At 40.3% G+C, this 23,698-nt stretch overlaps 1 protein-coding gene and 2 long non-coding RNA genes across 12 annotated transcripts; 2 read left to right on the forward strand and 1 right to left on the reverse strand.

The window, feature by feature from the left end:
- Positions 1–1,544: 1,544 nt before the first annotated feature.
- LOC127342324 (uncharacterized) lies at positions 1,545–8,183 on the reverse strand. Of its 5 annotated transcripts, XR_007876549.2 has the most exons (10): positions 6,708–8,183; positions 6,253–6,337; positions 6,065–6,146; positions 5,009–5,043; positions 4,811–4,929; positions 3,414–3,753; positions 2,565–2,676; positions 2,214–2,381; positions 2,069–2,110; positions 1,545–1,939 (listed from the first exon to the last, which is right to left on the reverse strand). It is a non-coding gene; the product is annotated as an uncharacterized lncRNA (long non-coding RNA). The 5 variants fall into 5 exon arrangements; XR_007876545.2 differs by having other exon boundaries at positions 2,069–2,381; XR_007876546.2 differs by lacking the exons at positions 1,545–1,939; positions 2,069–2,110 and having other exon boundaries at positions 2,153–2,381; positions 6,708–6,943; positions 7,307–8,183.
- A 59-nt stretch (positions 8,184–8,242) lies between these two features.
- LOC127342322 (uncharacterized) lies at positions 8,243–18,848 on the forward strand. Of its 6 annotated transcripts, none has more exons than XM_051368256.2 (5): positions 8,243–8,382; positions 8,544–8,768; positions 9,535–9,589; positions 10,086–10,144; positions 18,623–18,848. In XM_051368256.2, the coding sequence occupies exons 1-4, from the start codon at positions 8,297–8,299 to the stop codon at positions 10,095–10,097; spliced, it is 378 nt and encodes a 125-aa protein (XP_051224216.1). In that variant the 5' UTR covers positions 8,243–8,296; the 3' UTR covers positions 10,098–10,144; positions 18,623–18,848. The 6 variants fall into 6 exon arrangements, 5 of the variants coding, with proteins under 5 accessions (XP_051224216.1, XP_051224215.1, XP_051224218.1 ...); XM_051368255.2 differs by having other exon boundaries at positions 8,244–8,382; positions 8,514–8,768; XM_051368258.2 differs by having other exon boundaries at positions 8,244–8,382; positions 8,514–8,731; positions 9,521–9,589.
- A 5-nt stretch (positions 18,849–18,853) lies between these two features.
- Positions 18,854–21,666, forward strand: LOC127342325 (uncharacterized). The gene is made up of 4 exons (XR_007876554.2): positions 18,854–19,682; positions 19,851–20,027; positions 20,953–20,993; positions 21,335–21,666. It is a non-coding gene; the product is annotated as an uncharacterized lncRNA (long non-coding RNA).
- Positions 21,667–23,698: the final 2,032 nt, after the last annotated feature.

Here is a 23,698-nt window from a genome sequence, read left to right on the forward strand (position 1 = left end):
AAACCACGCCTGCTCCGTGTCTCGCCGGAATTTTACGGGACGGGCGGGTTATAAGGGGCCTGTTAGACATGCTCTTAGTGGTGCCTGAAACTAAGATTCAACATTCATACGGTCTAAAGTTTTTTTTTTGTCAACTGCACCGGTCGTGTCTTTTCGGAGACTGTGTCTCACACCTGCATGTATATCTGTTGTTAAGACATGTTCAACATAGTAAGTGTATATATAACCAGTGAGCTAACTGATATGATAGTGTGCGACTGTCGTACAATTACCCCTTTGCCAAACACGTTGTCTAGCAGCTCACACTACCCCACGTCCCAAGATTAGCGGCACTTTGGTGTCGGCGTTTTAGCAAACTGCCGCTAATAATAGGTTTGCACGGCAGTTTATAACTAGTACCGCTAATAGTGCAGTAATTACCGGCGTTTTGGCGAAGTGCCACTAAATTTTGATGGTTTGCGGCAGTTTATAATCACCGACTTTTTTCCTTTGCACATATACCCCTAAAGATTATATTAACTAGATTTAAATGTGCGCCTTGGCGCACGACCCCGTGGAGATCATGGCAATAATCATTTTGTATAAATGAGACAAAATAGCTGCCAATATGAGAATATTTTTTTTAGATTTTAATGGAAGCAATTAGGATAAAAATTTGCATAACTACCGAATATCTTACTCTTAGTTATTGGAACCAATATATTCTGTTCTTGTGATGTATGCTGTTTTTTTTTTTTTTTTGGATCTCCTGGATCTGGAACTCAATATGTTATGACTAAGAAAGTGAAAAACACACATGACCGTTCAAAATGGAAGCAAAGAAAAAATGGCGAAAGAAACATCCACATAAATTGCACGACTATTGCAGCACAGGAGACAATTTCCTGCCTGCCTCGTTAACATATTTCAATGAACTTTAACTTAACTACTAAAATCTAATTTCCTACCATAATTCTTAGCATTCTACCTGTACATATAATACAGTGCCATGCTTGTCATGCACACTTCCAAAACTAAAGTAATTACATGAGTTTCAAGGCATCGAAAAGTTAACTCTGACCATATGAATTAACTGTTATAGGGTTCCAGTTTGGGTTTTTGACAAAGATCAACAATCAACGGTCAAATGTAGCTCACATGTTCATCTCATGGGATTGCTGGAGAGTCCATCCATCGGATTTATGCCCTAATGGTATCAACCACTCAGCAACAGAGCATGCTCATGCTCAACATCATACTTGAGCAGCTTGAAACCATAACTAATGAATGATAAGAAGAAAGTGGCAAAGCGCAATAGTAGGCCACTAATGCAAACGCATTAGCATGCCCTCTGTGATGTGAAGCCTATAGAGTTCCACATTCTTGTATCAACAACCACCAGCCAACATAACTACTCCCTTCTGGATAAACTAAGATATTAGAAAATACCATCAGCCGAAAATTAACATTGGCATATATTATTTTTCTAAAACCATACATGGGGTTGGAAGAATGCATTGTCTAAAAATATCAGCAGCGTTTTTGGATCACAACAAGCTGAAAAGTGTGAGAAAAGAAAACAACAAATGAAAACTGTTATAATTACCCATTTCAGATCGAAGAGGAAGTTTTTTGTCATATATGCCTGGACATCCTAATGGCATGACTTGGCCAGGACATCGGAACTAAATGTAACATTAACCACTCGCATTCATTTGTCATGATCAGACCTACAAGAAGACCTTATAGTTGTACTGCAAAGAAAATTGATGCATTAAACATAAGAAAATCATCGAATAAAGCTGAGCTTAAATTTTTGGGGAGTTGAATATGGAAAGCTAAATCATGTATAGAACATGGTTTACAGACATAACTACATGATATACTAAGCTCATCTATTATAGTGCAGTAAAAATAATTTGAGGCCTCCTTGCAATGTTCATCCAGATCATCATCGTTGCTGAAATATGTATATATATATCAAACTAAAACATGGTCATGGCGGAAGATATTATATTCAGAATATATCTGAACCAATGAGAAAAGAGGATACATGTATTTTATAGATTAAAGGTGTTGAAAATCATACATGTGCGAGGGGCAGTGCGGGGCTGGAGGAGGCCAGGTATGGCTGCAGGAAGGGAATTGTTGGTGAGAGAGAGAGAGAGAGAGAGAGGAGGAGGCCAGGTATGGCTGCAGGAAGGGCATTGCTGGTGAGAGAGAGAGAGAGATACATTTGATCCTCCGAGAGAGATGAGACCTAGGATCCTCCGTACCCTCTGCCTCTGCCGCGATGATAACGATGATGATGAATCCGTCTCGGTGGTTCGTGCTCCCCTATGCTGAAGAGCGCGCTACTACTCCCACATACTCGTTGACTCATTTTCAGCAATCACTCAAGCCTGGTCAAAATACAAATATTTAGAGAAACATTTAGCACTGGCATGAAATATTTTTGCTCCTCCTGATTAGATAAATATAAATGGATCACACCAATATAACACAACTGAAACATCAACCATAAAAGAAAATATGCCTGACTTCTGAACCAGGCAAGCATTAAAATAAATGATAAGAATATGTACCTCCTAGAAACAAGGGCATGTTGGAGCATGGTGACATTATCCCTGGCTGTGAAATTGTTGGCTCAGTTCTCCCTTAAATGTTCTACATATCCACTGGGAAGTCATGCATGCACTGCAATGAAGGAAATTTATACAACAAGGGTTAGTGCATTCAAAATGTTGAGATTGAAATAAATCCAATTCATCCATGCAATGTAATTTAGTTTCCTAGATCTGCAGATTTATTTCGTTATCGTGGATCGCAGTTAAAGAGCACTAAATCTAACGCCTATAGTTGAGTTGCATGGGTTAGAACCACCTGTTAATAAACTGCAACATATGGCATGACTTTCCAATGCATGGAGACTAAGAGGCTACGAACAAACTGTTTTGGTTTATATAAATGATTCGTACAAAAAGTGGAGAAATGGGCAACCAAGTTTCTTCAATTGCATTGGAAAGTGTCCAACTTTCTACATATGTACATTATAGGATGGAACTACCGGTATTAGTTTCTAGTTCTTATTATATATAAAACTCTCTTGTGGGAGGCAACAAACAAAGAGAAGAGTGAAAAGGAAAGTACAAATCTATTCAGAATGGTAGCAGGAGAAATAATCAATTTTTCTTATCTTCATTAAAGATAAACCTAAAAAATGGAATAGGTGTAAGGACAAGAAATGAGATTTATATTGTCAAAACATGTGTAATGCAAACTGAACATTAAATCATAAAGCATAAGAAGGATAATTCCGGGAGCTTTCTTCACAAAAAGAGATATGCTAAAATTCTTTTCAAGCACCTTGTAAGCACAGACAAAAACGGATCTTGACAAACATTTTCCCCGTACATTTGAGAGAGAGAGAGAACCTGATGGTCTTCTTTGAAGAAGGCATGTTGTGCCTCTGCCGGGTGTCCTAGGTGACAACAAATAGGCAGAGCAGGCCACGAAGTCGAAGGGAAGAGCTCCAGACGGGCACCAGAAGCTCCTCTGGGCAACGGTTAGGCCACTCCGCTTGCTCATGCTGGTTGAGGAGGTCGAGGACGACCGTGATGGTCAAGGACAGGTCGGGGACGATGGCCTTGACCCAGTCGCGCCGCCGCCTCCTTCCTCCAGTACACGCACCTGCTCCGCCCCTTCGCGCCCACCTTCTTCCGCACCCCGCTGGAGGCTGGCGGCAGATGCTTAGTTATTTAGTGGCACACGATCCTGTGCAACTCATGTATTGGTGGAAAAATGTCAATATTATTCTTATAGTCCTAATAATAAAAGAAGAGCAAAGCAGTGGTAAACCAGGAATATACATTTTTTTCTTAGAAAACACACCACATGACAGAACACACTAAATAACTAAGCAACAGGTAGTAGCATTAGCCAAAAGCATTCACATACGAAAGGCCCAGTGGAGATGCAAAGACAACTGTTGCATCATATGTAGATGATCACAGAAAAGGGAGGAACACTATCCTCAGATCCCGGTACGTATATAACAGGAAGCAAACAACTACTAATGGTTTGTGTCGCCTCTCCTCTCAGCAACACTACTAAAAAGCAAACCAAGAAGTAATCAGCGCTAAATCGCAACCTATGTCAAGCAGATGATAAGCCATACAGATCTAACAACTTTCTCACGTAAGAAACCCAAACCATCTGTAGGCATAAGTATACCGAACAGCACATGCGAAGAGATATGCAGATCATTTCAAATATCGTAACCGTTTCTAAGTCAAGTCTTCTTCTTTTTGCATTATCCCGTCCGCGAGAGCTTTCAGCTGCCTATGCCTATGAATGATTAACACAATATTTGAATCAGCATAGGTCACAAAAGCGTATCGCATATACTAAATATATCAAAGTTTTCCTCGCCACAAAGAACAGCGGCAAAATCACAGGCTTGTGAAATCAAAGATCTACAAAATCAGTTAGCCAAAATTCATACAGATTGATTACACACCCAAGAGTGTGCGGATTGCGGAAATGAATTAGCAAGCCTAATTCTGAAAATACAATTGCAACCGGAAATGCTGATACACTATGTACAGCCTAGAAACATGTTAAAAAAAAGTTACAGTTCAGTGAGAAGGCACACACCACGCCATTTTAAGAGTTGGATACAGAACATCAAAAACTGCAGTAAATGGTTCCTTAATCCAACTACAAAAATGGTAAAGTAATCTGCCAAAACTTTTATACAGACTATTTTTAACCAGAATGAATAAAATGAGATTCTGTGAAATACATGTACAAACAAGAGGATACTTTTTACCTAAAGGAGAGGATGAATATTTGGTACAGCTGAAAAGATACACATTATCCTGGATTCACCGTAACCTTGAGAACAACGACACCACCATAAAGTTCTGTTAGTCATTCATGTATGTGTTCCTAATCACATTCAGAAGAACTTTGCTCAGTTGCACATCGGATCTGTTAAAATGAAAATTTACAGAGATAAGCGTGTAACCTGCTTACTCTCTCCAATTGCTTTATTATCTCTAGCTGCATCAAAGATGTGTCATCATTATATTCCGTAACTGACATGCATTTCCATTCAACCACATAAATATTGATGCAAAGAGAGTGAACACTGAACAACATATGCAACTTCGTATAACACATATTTGAGCATTTATGAAAGTTAGCTCTAAGATGAATTAGCTTATAAGCATCGATTTAGTCGATTTAGACAGTTTCTAAAAGGTCCATGCCAACAATAAAATTAGTAGTGTCACTTTTATGACAAAGAACAACATTACTCACGCAACTTGAACGTCACTGTCCCTACAAGCCTACAAAGAGCCAACACAAACCACCTTTTTAATTAGAAATAGAGATGCAGATTCAAGCTTTCACATTTTATACTTTTTAGGAAGCTGGTATTTGTTGTGCTATTGAGAAGTCTAGTTTCGCAAGGCCTGGAAAAAATGCAATTTAGCACCAACAAAATGCTTTCCAAGTTCAAAGCACCGAGCATATGATCAGGCTTAAAGCTCAAGATGCATTCCAAGTTCTTTAGTTATGACCAAATCCCAGGAAAGTGTAAAATTTAAAACCAATGTCAATGCAATTATCTGATAACTATATAAGGATATAGCTAGGGGTAATATCTATTTGGAATTGACTTGCTTAAGCCTGTATAAGGACAACAATATCCTATAAGCTAGAATTCTCTATCCAAAATCAGGAGCTCTCACCTCACTAACCTACTTTCCATCTTGAATAAGCTAAAGAGATTATATCAAATATTAGGCACAAGGAAAAAAAGATATTCAGCACTGACCATAGCCTGCACGAAGCTTGCTAAAATTATGGTGCTTGATGCTTCAATGTCTACGTGTTAAGCAACAATAGGTATTCTGTTTCTATTTAAGAAGAAATATGGGTTGATACTTAGCAATGGATGAGTCCATAACAAACTGGAATCCAATATGAATAACACAAGCAGCTACCTTGTAATCCAATAAGAACCAATGGTCAATCATGTATTAAGAAGAGGTGTAAAGAAGAGAAGCAAGCTTACATGAATAAAACAATGGGATTTCCTGTAGAACAGAAGGCTCGACATGTCAGACAATATACCATTGGCACCCTTGTCATATGACCTGCAATTTAAAGTATTAAATTTCAGGTATGCGCACTCCCTCTAGGTATAAGATACATCTCAGATACATTTTCTTATTGTTGTTTTGCTTCAATGTCTTTCCCTACCTGAATAGAGCTGCAAGGGTCATGTACACCTTCCTAAATAGTTTTGCCACTGTTAGTTGTAAAATAACAGGAACCCTTTATCCACCTTACAAATCAAAATGAGCTTGTTTAAAAAAATTAAAAGCGGTAACAAATTGCCATTGCGTGACAAAATAAATTAAGAAATTTAACTGTAGGTTAGGTAAATGAAAATTTCGCATTTTCGTAGAGCTAATTGAGTGATGTCAAGAAAGAATGACTGCAGATGCAATGGAATTTGTATGGCACCCTGTGACCAATTACAAAATAGTGGAGAAAATGCTTTCGCCAAATTTCCAAATATGAAATACTTTATATAAATATTTGGAGTACATGCATTAATAAATCAGAGCTGCTCCTTCTACATAATCTTAGTTGGATAATTTTTCAAACAAGATAACTCAAAAGACAGAAGAAAAATGCCAAGAAATTCATACCATGTTGACCAAAACAGGTGCGGATATAGCCACAATACTGGCACAATATAATGGCCATCACTAAAAATCCCAAGGACCATACAAGCTTGCATCAATTAAATCGAATCCACGATCCATCAAACACTTCAGTATTGTACCATCAAAGCTGAGTTTAAGTTCTGAAGGTATAAGAAATAAATACTTAAACTTGCGTTGCCAATGCTAGCATGTCATCGACCTTGTCGAGAGTGCCATTCCTGGACAAAACAAATAAGGATTTTATTTTATTTTATGAATCATACACCTTACTGAGAAAAAGAAAATAAAACAGTTGGAACCTTTTATAACTCAAAACCAGCCTACTGCCATAGTATTTGGTGATGAAGTATATTTCAATACAAAAATATAACCTGTGAGAACAGAGTGGTATGCTTGGATGCAGAAGGGCACATACTAAATCCATGTTCAGATGAGAAACACCAAACCGTGACCAAAAAAGAAGGAAATATTTATCCCAATCCATGAATTCATCGTATATATGGAACAAACAAAGTGGAGTTGGACAAATCTCATGATGTGCCATCAATAACAGAATAATAGTAGAAGAAGCTCGTGTGCACCTTGAAACTGCTCGCCACCATCCAGCGTCATGTCAAAACACCAAGGAATAAATAATGCACATATGGACTGAAGTATATATGCTGAAACAAAAAAAATTTATTCCTAAGGGCATCAATCAGTTCTGTAGAGGAGGAGGATGACCAGGAACTACAATGGAATACCAAGTCTTGGAACGCACTGAGCTATTTTTATGCAAAAAAAATTATGCAAAATCTTGGAACGCACTAGAGCTATTTTTTTACAGAGAGAAGAACGAAATTATTGAGCAATCAATAGAGTAAAGATATGAAATAGATCAATCTTGCCCTGCATGAATTATGTCAAACACCTTCCCAGCATACATAAAATAGAATCTGAGTAAAAGGAGATGACAAACGAGAGAGGATCCATGGGGCTTCTCATGGAGAGAGATGCCTGAGATGTACGTGCTCCACCGCCCTGCCCTGGCGAGCGCTGCTGGTCCTCGCACGGTGGGGGCGCAAGCGGCAGCCTGCGGCTCATCCCGGCGGCTCGTGCTCTGCGAGAGCGAGGCGGCGGCGCTGCAGCCAGCTCGGCCGCCGGAGCTCCACCTGCGGCAAGGATGCCTCCTTCCCGCGCGACGACGCGCACATCAGGAGCCGTGGATGGCGGCGGCCTCCCGTGCTCCTCCCCACGGGCTGGCCAAAAACGGGAGCTGCTGGGTGGGGTTGAAGACGGGGCAAGGGAGAAGGAGAAGGGCGGGGCGACTAGGGAGGCGCAGCAGCGCCGTCGGACGCAGAAGGAGAAGAAGGCAAGGGGATTAGGGAGGAGGAGCGTGTGAGGCGATTGAGAGGCCGTCAGATCTCCCCACCTGTGTATCTTGTCCGTCCATTTTTCACTGGTGAACTAGTAGGTGGAAACCAGGGGAAAGGAGCCCCCTCGTCGTGGTCCTCCGCCACCTCGCGGATCGGCCCCTTCGCAGCTTCGGCCATGGTGGCAGCAGTACTTGGCCCCTCGGCAGAAACTGTTAGATGGGGCCCTCTCGATGGGCACTGCCCACCTGGGCAGGTGCAGAACGCCCGTGCGGCCACATCTTCGACGAGCAGTGCTGTTTGAGGTGCGTGGCCTTCTCCCCATCGACCCGTTGTGTTTAATCTAGCTTCTACTGCAAAGTGTTTGAAATTGACTTCATATGTAGTATCTGGATAACTGGTGTCCAGTATGTGTTTGTGATATTGCCTATGCCAGTGAGCTTATTCAGCCCAGCATGAACACCAGGACCAAATACATAGTCAAGTACCTCACCGCCAAGGCCAATGCGTACGTGAATGAGACACACCGATGCTTCCAAGGCGCACAGCATGGTGTTCAGCCACCGCAGGCCAGGGGACCTGGGACGATGGTTCAGAGGACGCTGCACCAAGGTGAAGATATTCGAGGAGTACACAATTCCTTGATTATTGGCGGTAGTGCTCCAAATTTCTACATGCGGTACTTTATACGGTAATCTTAGCTTGCTGTTATGCATGGCTAGCTTAAGATACAATTAGTTGAGCATATACAACAGGAGTATTGTACTACAAGTTGATTGCCGCATTGAACTAAGCCCTGGTGAATATATGCTTTAGTGATGTAAAATGTTATCTAGCCATTATTTGCATTAGAAATTAGAAAATATATTTATGTACCCTTTCAAAGGTTTATAAACTGCCAAGTGATGTGCTCTTTTTATCTGTTCTTATTATTTGTTAGTGAATGTTAACTAATGAACTGCTAAGTATGTAGAAAAAAAAAAGACAAAACACCAGTTCCGTATTTCATTGCCTGTTCTAAGCTGCTTGAGTTTAGAACTTCACGACTGCCTGTTCTAAGCTTGTCAGTTTGTTTATAATTTAGAACAATTTGGTTTGGCGTGTTCAGCTCCTTTTTCAACATGCAGCCTGTCAAGGCTTTGCCAATTGTCATGATTTGTTGCATTTTCAAGCAGGTATTGTTATAATGCTTGGAACGTATGTGATGTGTATAGTTAAAATATATGTTTTCCCACTTAGTAGCTCTGCTACTTAAGATCACTTAAATTACTGATGTTGCATATCCTCTTCAATAAAATAAATGTTTAACCATTGTCAACACAGATTAAGTGCCGACAATAAAACATTGCAGTTTGCTTGTTTTAATTTCTGTATGATATTAACATATCTAGTGTGTTTAGACTTATGTAGACAGTAACATGTCGAGTGTATTCCTGTTTACAGGCGGATCTTCTCAGACTGAAAGGTTGGATTGAGCAAAAAAGTGCTTATTTGTTGGAGCTACAAGACCAAGTAAGACTTTCGGAAATTCAATTCGGCTCCCGGGTGCGTATGCTCCCTGTACCAGTAAAACATATTTTGAAGTGTGGAAAAATTTTGACAAAAAAATTTACATGTACATCTACATAATATATGTGTATGCGTCAAGTTTCACGAAAAATTAATATTTTTTGTGGCCTATGTAAAAAAGAGAAAACTTATCCTATGAAAAGCATTGTTTTTAGCACTGAATTTTGTCTTTTTTACACACGTCACATGATAAGTTTATTTTTTATGAAACGACTTTGTGAGAGTGTAGCACGTGAAGATGTACGTGCGAATTTTTTGTTTCAATTTTTTGACCTTTCTTTCTTTTGTTATTTGAGATGAAATATATATGACACGTTCTTTGTTGGTTAATAGTATGTTATAGATGGACATGCTTGTTTCATTGTCCCATACTAGGTGCATAAACCATTTGATTTCTATTTTGTGAGAGCCGACCGATGGTAGTTTTTAATGTGATTAGGTTGTATTTTAATTGTTGGTGCTGCAGCGGTCTCCTGCACTCGGAGGAGGAGGCTTAGTACCGGATGATGTCTACGGGTGCTTCTATTCTTATAGACAGTGTTGGGCCTCCAAGAGCAGAGGTTTGTAGAACAGCAGCAAGTTTCCCTTAAGTGGATCACCCAAGGTTTATCGAACTCAGGGAGGAAGAGGACAAAAATATCCCTCTCAAGCAACCCTGCAACCACAAAGCAAGAAGTCTCTTGTGTCCCCAACACACCTAATAGGTGCACTAGTTCAGGGAAGAGATAGTGAAATACAGGTGGTATGAATAAATATGAGCAGTAGTAACGACGCCAGAAAAGTGCTTTGCTGTCCAGGACTGGTGTGTGGTTGATGGTGGTAATATTGCAGGCAGTACAAACGCAGTAGAACAGTAAACAAGCAGCGATAGCAGTATTGGAAACAAGGCCTAGAGATTATACTTTCACTAGTGGACACTCTCAACATTGATCACATAACAGAACAGATAAATGTTATACTCTACACTCTCTTGTTGGATGATGAACACCACTAATTGCGTAGGATTACACGAACCCTCAATGCCGGAGTTAACAAGCTCCACAATATTCGATATTCATGTTTAAATAACCTTAGAGTGCACGATAGATCAACACAACTAAACCAAATACTAACATAGCATGCACACTGTCGCCATCACACTATGAAGGAGGCATAGATCACATCAATACTATCATAGCAACAGTTAACTTCGTAATCTACAAGAGATCACAATCATAACCTACGCCAAGTACTACACGATGCACACACTGTCACCATTACACCGTGCAGGAGGAATAGAGTACTTTAATAACATCACTAGAGTAGCACATAGATTAATAGTGATACAAAACACATTGCAATCATAAAGGGATATAAATAAGCACTTCACTATGCTATCCATAACAGTGAATAAGTATTCTGTGAAATATAGCCTAAGAGACCCACACGGTGCACACACTGTCACCTTTACACACGTGGGACAAGGAGTCTCCGGAGATCACATAAGTAAAATCCACTTGACTAGCATAATGACATCTAGATTACAAGCATCATCATATGAATCTCAATCATGTAAGGCAGCTCATGAGATTATTGCATTGAAGTACATAGGAAGAGAGATTAACCACATAGCTACCGGTACAGCCCTTAGCCTCGATGGAGAACTACTCCCTCCTCATGGGAGACAGCAGCGTTGATGAAGATGGCGGTGGAGATGGCAGCGGTGTCGATGGAGAAGCCTTCCGGGGGCACTTCCCCGTCCCGGCGGCATGCCGGAACAGAGACTCATGTCCCCCAGATCTTGGCTTCGCGATGGCGGCGGCTCTGGAAGGTTTCTCGTACCGTGGCTTTTCCGTATCGAAGATTTAGGTCACGGACCTTTATACAGGCGAAGAGGCGGAGTCGAAGGGGCGACGAGGCGGTGACACACTAGGGGGGCGCGACCCACCCCCTGGCCGCGCCGGCCTGTCATCTGGGGCCCACAGGGCCCTCCTCTGGTAGCTCTCGGGTGTTCCGGAAGCTTCATGCAATTCTAAGATGCTGGGCGTTGATTTCGTCCAATTCCGAGAATATTTCCTTACTAGGATTTCTGAAACCAAAAACAGCAGAAAACAGGAACTGGCACTTCGGCATCTCGTCAATAGGTTAGTTCCAGAAAACGCATAAAAACGATATAAAGTGTGAACAAAACATGTAGGTATTGTCATAAAACATGGAACATAAGAAATTATCGATACGTCGGAGATGTATCAGCATCCCCAAGCTTAGTTCCTACTCATCCTCGAGTAGGTAAACGATAACAAAGATAATTTCTGAAGTGACATGCTACCAACATGATCTTAATCATACTATTGTAAAGCATATGAGATGAATGCAGCGATTCAAAGCAATGGTAAAGACAATGATTAAACAACTGAATCATATAGCAAAGTATTTTCATGAATAGTACTTTCAAGACAAGCATCAATAAGTCTTGCATAAGAGTTAACTCATAAAGCAATAATTCAAAGTAGAGGCATTGAAGCAACACAAAGGAAGATTAAGTTTCAGCGGTTGCTTTCAACTTGTAACATGTATATCTCATGGATATTGTCAACATAAAGTAATATAATAAGTGCAATATGCAAGTATGTAGGAATCAATGCACAGTTCACACAAGTGTTTGCTTCTTGAGATGGAGAGAAATAGGTGAACTGACTCAACATAAAAGTAAAAGAAAGGCCCTTCGCAGAGGGAAGCATCGATTGCTATATTTGTGCTAGAGCTTTGGTTTTGAAAACAAGAAACAATTTTGTCAACCGTAGTAATAAAGCGTATGTGTTATGTAAATTATATCTTACAAGTTGCAAGCCTCATGCATAGTATACTAATAGTGCCCGCACCTTGTCCTAATTAGCTCGGATTACCTGGATTATCACCGCAATACATATGTTTTAACCAAGTGTCACAAAGGGGTACCTCTATGCACTTTGTACAAAGGTCTAAGGAGAAAGCTCGCATTGGATTTCTCGCTTTTGATTATTCTCAACTTAGACATCCATACCGGGACAACATAGACAACAGATAATGGACTCCTCTTTAATGCTTAAGCATTTAGCAACAATTAATTTTCTCATATGAGATTGAGGATATTTGTCCAAAACTGAAACTTCCACCATGGATCATGGCTTTAGTTAGCGGCACAATGTTCTTCTCTAACATTATGCATGCTCTAACCATTCTAGCGGTAAATATCCCTTACTTCAGACAAGACGGACATGCATAGCAACTCACATGATATTCAACAAAGAGTAGTTGATGGCGTCCCCAGGAACATGGTTATCGCACAACAAGCAACTTAATAAGAGATAAAGTGCATAAGTACATATTCAATACAACAATAGTTTTTAGGCTATTTGTCCCATGAGCTATATATTGCAAAGGTAGATGATAGAAATTTAAAGGTAGCACTCAAGCAATTTACTTTGGAATGGCGGAGAAATACCATGTAGTAGGTAGGTATGGTGGACACAAATGGCATAGTGGTTGGCTCAAGGATTTTTGATGCATGAGAAGTATTCCCTCTCGATACAAGGCTTAGGCTAGCAAGGCTATTTGAAACAAACACAAGGATGAACCGGTGCAGCAAAACTCACATAAAAGACATATTGTAAACATTATAAGACTCTACACCGTCTTCCTTGTTGTTCAAACTCTTTACTAGAAATTATCTAGACCTTAGAGAGACCAATTATGCAAACCAAATTTTAGCAAGCTCTATGTATTTCTTCATTAATAGGTGCAAAGTATATGATGCAAGAGCTTAAACATGAGCACAACAATTGCCAAGTATCACATTATCCAAGACATTTTACCAATTACTACATGTAGCATTTCCCGTTTCCAACCATATAACAATTAACGAAGCAGTTTCAACCTTCGCCATGAAAATTAAAAGCTAAGAACACATGTGTTCATATGAACCAGCGGAGCGTGTATCTCTCCCACACAAGCATTTATTCAAACAAAAACAAAAACGAAAGCAAACAGACGCTCCAAGTAAAGTACATAAGATGTGACCGAATAAAAATATAGTTTCAAGAGAAGGAACCTGATAATGTTGTCGATGAAGAAGGGGATGCCTTGGGCATCCCCAAGCTTAGACGCTTGACTCTTCTTGAAATATGCAGGGGTGAACCACCGGAGCATCCCCAAGCTTAGAGCTTTCACTCTCCTTGATCATATTGTATCATCCTCCTCTCTTGACCCTTGAAAACTTCCTCCACACCAAACTCGAAACAAACTCATTAGAGGATTAGTGCATAATCAAAAACTCACATGTTCAGAGGTGACACAATCATTCTTAACACTTCTGGACATTGCTCAAAGCTACTGGAAGTCAATGGAACAAAGAAATCCATCCAACATAGCAAAAGAAGCAATGCGAAATAAAAGGCAGAATCTGTCAAAACAGAACAGTCCGTAAAGACGAATTTTATTGAGGCACCAGACTTGCTCAAATAAAAATGCTCAAATTGAATGAAAGTTGCGTACATATCTGAGGATCACTCACGTAAATTGGCATAATTTTCTGAGTTACCTACAGAGAATTAGGCCCAGATTCGTGACAGCAAGAAATCTGTTTCTGCGCAGTAATCCAAATCTAGTATGAACCTTACTATCAAAGACTTTACTTGGCACAACAATGCAACAAAACTAAGATAAGGAGAGGTTGAAACAGTAGTAACAACTTCCAAGACTCAAATATAAAACAAAAGTACTGTAGTAAAATAAACACATGGGTTATCTCCCAAGAAGTTCTTTTCTTTATAGCCATTAAGATGGGCTCAGCAGTTTTAATGATGCACTCGCGAGAAATAGTATTTGAAGCAAAAGAGAGCATAAAGAAGCAAATTGAAAATAAATTTATGCCTAACATGCTTCCTATGCATAGGAATCTTGTAAATAAACAAGTTCATGAAGAGCAAAGTAACAAGCATAGGAAGATAGAACAAGTATAGCTTCAAAAATTTCAGCACATAGAGAGGTGTTTTAGTAACATGAAAATTTCTACAACCATATTTTCCTCTCTCATAATAATGTCCAGTAGCATCATGAGCAAACTGAAAAATATAACTATCAAATAAAACATTCTTATCATGAGTCTCATGCATAAAATTATTACTCTCCACATAAGCATAGTCATTTTTATTAGTTGTAGTGGGAGCAAATTCAACAAAGTAGCTATCATTATTATTCTCATCATCAAATATAGGAGGCATATTGTAATCATAATAAAATTTATCCTCCATAACAGGTGGCACCAAAAGACTATTATCATTATAATCATCATAAATAGGAGGCAAAGTATCATCAAAGTAAATTTTCTCCTCAATGCTTGGGGGACTAAAAAGATCATGCTCATCAAAACCAGCTTCCCCAAGCTTAGAATTTTCCATAGCATTAGCAACAATAGTGTTCAAAGCATTCATATTAATAACATTCCCATTAGCATGCATATAAAGTTCCATGAGTTTTTTAATTCTCTCTTCAAACACATCATGTCCTAATTCAAGATAAAGTTCATAAAGATCTCTCATATTTTTGTTGTTTTCCATTATGCCTAACTAGTGTAAAACAAGAAACAAAAAGATGCAACTTGATACGTCTCCAACGTATCTATAATTTCTGATGTTCCATGCTTGTTTTATGACAATACCAACATGTTTTGTTCACATTTTATGTCATATTTATGCGTTTTCCGGAACTAACCTATTGACGAGATGCCGAAAGGCCAGTTGCTGTTTTCTGCTGTTTTTGGTTTCAGAAATCCTAGTAAGGAAATATTTTCGGAATCGGACGAAATCAACACCGAAAGTCTTAGAATTCCCGGAAGCTTCCGGAACACCGAAGGAGAGTCGGAGGCGGGCAGCAGGGGGCCCACACCATAAGGCGGCGTGGGTGGCCCCCTGGCCGCGCCAGCCTATGGTGTGGGGGCCCCAGCCGCCTCCTTGCGCCGCCTCTCCGCCTATATATTCGTCCCTGACCTAAAAACATCGACCAGTTCGACGGAAACAGAGAAAACCATCCAGAGCCGCCGCCATCGCGAAAGTCCAATTCGGGGGACAGAAGTCGCTGTTCCGGCACCCTGCCGGGACGGGGAATTGCCCCCGGAGCCATCTCCACCGCCGTCTCCACCGCCATCTTCACCGCCATCGCTGCCTCCATGATGAGGAGGGAGTAATCCACCCCCGAGGCTGAGGGCTCCGCTGTAGCTATGTGGTTCATCTCTCTCCCATGTACCTCAATACAATAATCTCATGAGCTGCTTTACATGATTGAGATTCATATGAGTTTTGTATCACTACTATCTATGTGCTACTCTAGCAAAGTTATTAAAGTAGTTTTATTCCTCCTGCACGTGTGTAAAGGTGACAGTGTGTGCACCGTGTTAGTACTTGGTTTATGCTATGATCATGATCTCTTGTAGATTGCGAAGTTAACTATTGCTATGATAATATTGATGTGATCTATTCCTCCTACATATGCATGAAGGTGACAGTGTGCATGCTATGTTAGTACTTGGTTTAGTCTATTGATCTATCTTACACTATAAGGTTACTTAAACATGAGCATTATTGTGGAGCTTGTTAACTCCGGCATTGAGGGTTCGTGTAATCCTACGCAATGTGTTCATCATCCAACAAAAGTGTAGAGTATGCATTTATCTATTCTGTTATGTGATCAATGTTGAGAGTGTCCACTAGTGAAAGTGTAATCCCTAGGCCTTGTTCCTAAACATCGCTATCGCTGCTTGTTTACCGTTTACTGTGTTACTACGGCTGCAATACTACCACCATCAACTACACGCCCGCAAGCTATTTTCTGGCACCATTGCTACTGCTCATATATATTCATACCACCTGTATTTCACTATCTCTTCGCCGAACTAGTGCACCTATTAGGTGTGTTGGGGACACAAGAGACTTCTTGCTTTGTGGTTGCAGGGTTGCATGAGAGGGATATCTTTGACCTCTTCCTCCCTGAGTTCGATAAACCTTGGGTGATCCACTTAAGGGAAAACTTGCTGCTGTTCTACAAACCTCTGCTCTTGGAGGCCCAACACTGTCTACAGGAAAGGAGGGGGAACGTAGACATCACAACTGCAGGATCTAAAGGAAATAGCTTCGAGTACTTACAACGGCGCCGGAAAATAGCTTAGTAGCCCAGATCCGGAGTGTGAGTACCTTTTACCTTTCCTCCCCGGCAACGGCGCCAGAAAAGTGCTTGATATCTACGGGTGCTTCTATTCTTGTAGACAGTGTTGGGCCTCCAAGAGCAGAGGTTTGTAGAACAGCAGCAAGTTTCCCTTAAGTGGGTCACCCAAGGTTTATCGAACTCAGGGAGGAAGAGGACAAAGATATCCCTCTCAAGCAACCCTGCAACCACAAAGCAAGAAGTCTCTTGTGTCCCCAACACACCTAATAGGTGCACTAGTTCGGGGAAGAGATAGTGAAATACAGGTGGTATGAATAAATATGAGCAGTAGTAACGGCGCCAGAAAAGTGCTTTGCTGTCCAGGACTGGCGTGTGGTTGATGGTGGTAATATTGCAGGCAGTACAAATGCAGTAGAACAGTAAACAAGCAACGATAGCAGTATTGGAAACAAGGCCTAGGGATTATACTTTCACTAGTGGACACTCTCAACATTGATCACATAACAGAACAGATAAATGTTATACTCTACACTCTCTTGTTGGATGATGAACACCACTAATTGCGTAGGATTACACGAACCCTCAATGCCGGAGTTAACAAGCTCCACAATATTCGATATTCATGTTTAAATAACCTTAGAGTGCACGATAGATCAACACAACTAAACCAAGTACTAACATAGCATGCACACTGTCACCATCACACTATGAAGGAGGCATAGATCACATCAATACTATCATAGCAATAGTTAACTTCATAATCTACAAGAGATCACAATCATAACCTACGCCATGTACTACACGATGCACACACTGTCACCATTACACCGTGCAGGAGGAATAGAGTACTTTAATAACATCACTAGAGTAGCACATAGATTAATAGTGATACAAAACACATTGCAATCATAAAGGGATATAAATAAGCACTTCACTATGCTATCCATAACAGTGAATAAGTATTCTGTGAAATATAGCCTAAGAGACCCACACGGTGCACACACTGTCACCTTTACACACGTGGGACAAGGAGTCTCCGGAGATCACATAAGTAAAATCCACTTGACTAGCATAATGACATCTAGATTACAAGCATCATCATATGAATCTCAATCATGTAAGGCAGCTCATGAGATTATTGTATTGAAGTACATAGGGAGAGAGATTAACCACATAGCTACCGGTACAGCCCTTAGCCTCGATGGAGAACTACTCCCTCCTCATGGGAGACAGCAGCATTGATGAAGATGGCGGTGGAGATGGCAGCGGTGTCGATGGAGAAGCCTTCCGGGGGCACTTCCCTATCCCGGCGTCGTGCCGGAACAGAGACTCCTGTCCCCCAGATCTTGGCTTCGCGATGGCGGCGGCTCTAGAAGGTTTCTCGTACCGTGGCTTTTCCGTATCGAAGATTTAGGTCAGGGACCTTTATATAGGCGAAGAGGTGGAGTCGAAGGGGCGACGAGGCGGTGACACACTAGGGGGGCGCGGCCCACCCCCTGGCCGCGCCGGCCTGTCATCTGGGGCCCACAGGTCCCTCCTTTGGTGGCTCTCGGGTGTTCTGGAAGCTTCATGCAATTCTAAGATGCTGGGCGTTGATTTCGTCCAATTCCGAGAATATTTCCTTACTAGGATTTCTGAAACCAAAAACAACAGAAAACAGGAACTGGCACTTCGGCATCTCGTCAATAGGTTAGTTCCAGAAAACGCATAAAAACAATATAAAGTGTGAACAAAACATGTAGGTATTGTCATAAAACAAGCATGGAACATAAAAAATTATCGATACGTCGGAGACGTATCACCGGACAGAGCTCCACCAGTCAGCTGTTCCTCTTCCGGTAGAAGGCAGCGCTCTCCTCCGCCTCTGCCTCCTCCTTGAGCGGCGCCGCCGGAGGGGAGATGACCAAGGATGTCATCCACCCCGCGTTGTTCCTTGTCCTCTCGCACCCTTCTACCCGGACAACCTCGTCGATCTGGCTAACGAGATTGGGGGCCTGCTGGATACAAGAGCGCACGCACTGCCCTCGGGGATAAAATTCAGAATTGTGTCTAGTGCAGCACATGAATCTGCAGTGGGATAAAATTGATACAGTTGAATAAATTACAAGAACTGAACTTTTGTGTGAGATTTTTGAAACCTAGATGCACCCTAGAAGAAGTTTGTGCTACCACTTTCTCTACAGTCTGATAAAATTCTAGCAACTGAACATCATTTTTAGCTACTAGATGAAATTTTCTACCTAAATCCATACAATGGAATTTAATATTTAGTTATTAGATGAAATTTGGTATCTAAAGCCCTACCCTACATTATTGACTGTACAACTGCCAGCTATTTTACTTATCTAGTTGCTAAACTTCAGATTCAATCTCTTTCATTCATTATAGAAATATTAAAGACTTTTAGGCTGCAAGGCGCAACTAGTAAAAACCACTATTGGCCTAATGGTACAAGAAAATTATTAGAGAGTTGAATAGTTAGAATTTCTAAAATTTTATATTTTGTATAAATGTCTTGAGACTTTCTGCCTGATGGTGTTCAACTTGCAATGCTATTCGGTGCATGTCTAGCTTTAATTTCCTGAGGTGTGTTTGGCACTTAAATATAGTTTCAAATACTCTCTTTTCTTAATTGTTGATCTATAAAAAGATTGCTCTTTCCTATTCTTAGTTTCTTGCAAGGAAAACACTATCATTTGTCTTGGTTAAGTTAAATCATTTCCTGCTAAAATCTGTTCTTATAACAGAGTGGTTGGAGACTACAAGTTGGTGGGCTCTAGAAGCTGTTGTGGGAAGACCACATATGTTACATTAACCGTGAAGGCTAACATGGGGCACGTAGACATGGTGTCCGCTAAAGGTACAACACTTGGTTTTCTTGATTGTTTCAAGCAGATGGAGGAAATTAGGCAGTTGTTTATTTGTTTGTAGTTAGGTTCTTACGTAGAATTAATACCGTGTACTAGTCATTTTTGAGGATTGGCCCATGGTCGTGGGTTATTTAACTTGAGTTATTTGGAACTTGTAGGTGAGCTAGGATTTTTGCCTTGATCCCATGATCTTTGGGTGATGGCAGCAGGTGGCTCGGCATCGACGACAGAGGGGATATGGCCAAGGAGCTTGGTGCCCTCGCACTACTCCTCGCCCACGTCGTGCCCTTCTACCTCGATTATATTGGGGGCACACGCTGCCCTTGGGGCTACAGGTGCACGTCCTTCTGCTTCCTTCATTTAGCTAATTAAGGATAAAACAAGAACACCAAGGCCTAGATAGATGAATTAATCCATAAATAATCCCCTATCTCTTCCTTTCCTCTAATGTGCTTTAAATAAGATGACAATGTGAATGTACTACATGCTGATTACACTCCGTATGCATGCATAAGTTTGTAGAGAAGTAATCAGCTGGAATAGATATTTGGATAAAACAACTATATGTGCATCGTTTGGTAAAACGGAGAAGTGATAAATGCTCATGGAATATCTTTAGTATATTAAATACATGTAATTTGAGCATTTCTGCGGGCCGGCATATCGGCATTATCACTTGATATGCCACATTATCCATTCATTCGAGCTGCACTTGCATACAGTTGCACATAAGAGCCATATCACTTGTTTTGTTACTTGGATGTTTTGTTCATTCACTTGCATACAGTAGTTGGATAGGTGGCTATCTTGTCAGCAGAAGCTTTGTTTTATTATTGATTAATTTATTTGGCTCCTCTTTAGTGAACTTTCTATTAACTTTGTCCATTTTTATGCCACTGAATTTACAAGTGTTTCCTACCGGTATACACAAATAGTACCAGCTTGTACTTTTATTTACTATACTCAAATGGACTAACTTGTTCAAACTTGACACAACATGTACTTGGTGTATTAATTCAGTACAGTTTGAAGAGTGGAACAGACATGGATGTTATTGCAGTCCCCATCAACTGGGTACAGTAATACTGACAGTTTTGTACTAGTTCACCATTCAAATACCTCTGAATGTTCTGTTTATTTTATTGCTTGTTGTCTGCTTACGTAAAATACAGTCAGATTTCTATCAGACAATTACTGGAGTATTGCAAATTCAAATAACTGCACCAAATTTAAATAACTTCCTGATGCCAATGGTTGCAGATCACAAGCGTGGGAGTATACATGCATTAATGTGTTTTCATGTAAGCATGTCTATCTATGCAAGTGCATTCTGCCTTTCACTATGACAATGCTTTCTAAGGAAAATAAAGGAGTATGAGAGTGCTTTTCAGAAGTAGTGTAATGGGGATGCACAACTGAACCTGCACATAGCTGCTCGTCACAACAGAACCATGTCATAACAAAAACCTATAATGTTTGAATATTCGGTATCGAAGTGTAGCCAAACATTGGTTGCGAAAACACATTATATTGGATCATGCAACATATATTTCCCAACTTTTCAAGTAATAAGTAAAATACTCTATCTTAACTCTTGATTTGCATGCCATCTGATGAACGGAACTGCGTTTTGAAACTGCAGGATGAGCAACAAGTGGATCTTGAGGCTGCAGTGGAGGCAACCGCCTAGTTCTTTAACAAGTAAATCGGGAACAAATGAGGGAAATTGAGAACCCTATTGGTCAGACAAGTAAGATTGAAGCAAGTTAGGTGAACCATGTTAGATGAACCTTGTGTATTTTATCTAATGGTTTGAAACATGTTTCAATTTCAAACCATGTTGTTCATGATGTGGAGATGAACCCTGTTGGTCATGTAAGTTAAATGCCTGGATTGTGAATCCTTGAATATTTCAGAATGTTGGTTTCAGACGTAGATTGCTTGGAAATATTGGTTTTAAATATTGCTTGACTTCTTGAGTGTGATGTATGCTTGACTATTAGATTGCTTGAATGTTTGCAGGTAGTATAGTATGTTTGAAAATGCCTAAGAAAATAATCATCGGCACTAGAATTGAAAGCCTGAAAAAGTAATCGGAGGCATCTCCGGAAAAGTGCTAGCGAAAAAATATCGCGGCATCTTCAAAAAAGTGCCGGCAAAAAGCATCTTCGGAAAAGTGCTAGCAAAAAGATTCTGCGGCATCTTCGGAAAAGTGCGGGCAAAAAGATTCTGCGGCATATTCAAGAAGTGCCGGCAAAAGGATTCCACGACATCTTTAAAAGTGCGTGAAATAGTTAATAGCGGCATTTTTGGAAGTGCCTGAAAATATAACTGATGGCATTTTTCTGAAAAGTGCCGGCAAAGACCTACCTCGACTGGAATAAATGCAGCACTTTTTTTTGTGCCTTGAAAAAACTTTACCGGCACTTTTGGTACAATTACCGGCACTTTTTTGTGCTGGCAATCTGGGTAAGTGTCACTTGGCTGTCATTTAACTTTATCGTTTTGAGTCAAAGGTACCGTACCACCTAAAACATGCTCTATAAAGAAAGAAAGACAAGTATAATGCAATCCGCACACGGAAAGTCATTTTGGCTCATGGACACCATTGCTCTCACCCATATTAAAAATATGAATATTATATTTATATGTTTTTAAAAAATATGTAACAAAATTCTAAAGTTAGCTAATAATGTTCCCACTAATATGCAAAATATCAATTGCAAATCCCTCTCGTCCTTTCCTTTCTTCCCCTCTAATTTCTCCAAACGGTTGCATGTGGTGTGAATGGGTCCTACAAGCGATGTGAAGTCAAATCGGTCGGTCGGGTTTCTATCGCCAGTTTAGAGCCGGTCACCGCATGCCTTGGTCCCGCTGCGTAAGGAAATTTGCTCAGTAATCTGGCATGGAGGGAGTACAAAATTAAAGTTGACCTAAGAGAAAGACCATATTGTACATGCATTCACCATGCCACCCGAATTCAATGCACCAGATAGTTTTGTGTCTAAGGATGGCTTCACGGCACATAGTAGGTTTGCGCCCTTTCTAAGAAGAATACATATTTAATTATTTATTTAATAAACAAATTGAGAGTGGCTTCTAATTTTTTTAACTCTACGGTATCCGATGGATCATTTGATGATGGCCCTAGTTTGGATTTTTTTGAGTGAGCATCTTAGAAGCCTATTTATTTATATTTTAATAATTCAATAGTTGGCCTTGTTTGATGTTATGAATCTTTCTCTGAGCTGCCGGATTTTCATCAGTCGGTAAAAGAATGTTGAAAAATGCTACTTAGACTAGTTATAATGGGAAGTAATATAGAGCACTATGTTACTACTTTCATAGTGGGTAATTACATATATGTGGTACCATGCATGTTATATTTATTGCTCCCTCCGTCTCAGTTTGCTAGTCTTCCCCGTATCACTAGGTCGCCACTTTAACCTGTATAATTTAAATTATATAATGTAAAAATTATATCATTAAAAAATAGAACATCTAAACTTTAATGATATAATTTTTATAACATATAACTAATGCTAACTTGATCAAATTTGCGACCTAGGGTTACGCGCATGCCTAATAAACTGTGAGAGAGGGAGTAGACTCATCTTGTCTTGAGAAGTGTGATATTATGATAACATAGCTAGTTACCACTTCATTCTCTTTCTTCATTTATTGCCATATTATGTCACTAAAATGTTTTGGGGTGTGAGATGTTATTACCCATGTTACTCCCAATATGAGTAGTCTTATGGTGCTTTTCTAGCTCCGTGCAGCAGCTGTCAACCACTTTACGGGTGCACGAACCTCGAGCGTGCTTAAAAGCCAAAAACACGCTGCCTTCCTAATCACATCACCACGACGGTGCATGCTTAGTCAAAACAACTTTCTCCTCCAAATGAACTCTAGTGACCCTGCATACCACTACATGTTGTAGTATGCTGGCCGTGGATATAACATATGCGAAGTACCAATCCGCAAATATCACATCCCTCAGAGT

This window comes from Lolium perenne, chromosome 3 (assembly GCF_019359855.2).
Source record: "Lolium perenne isolate Kyuss_39 chromosome 3, Kyuss_2.0, whole genome shotgun sequence".
Lineage (NCBI taxonomy): Eukaryota > Viridiplantae > Streptophyta > Magnoliopsida > Poales > Poaceae > Lolium > Lolium perenne.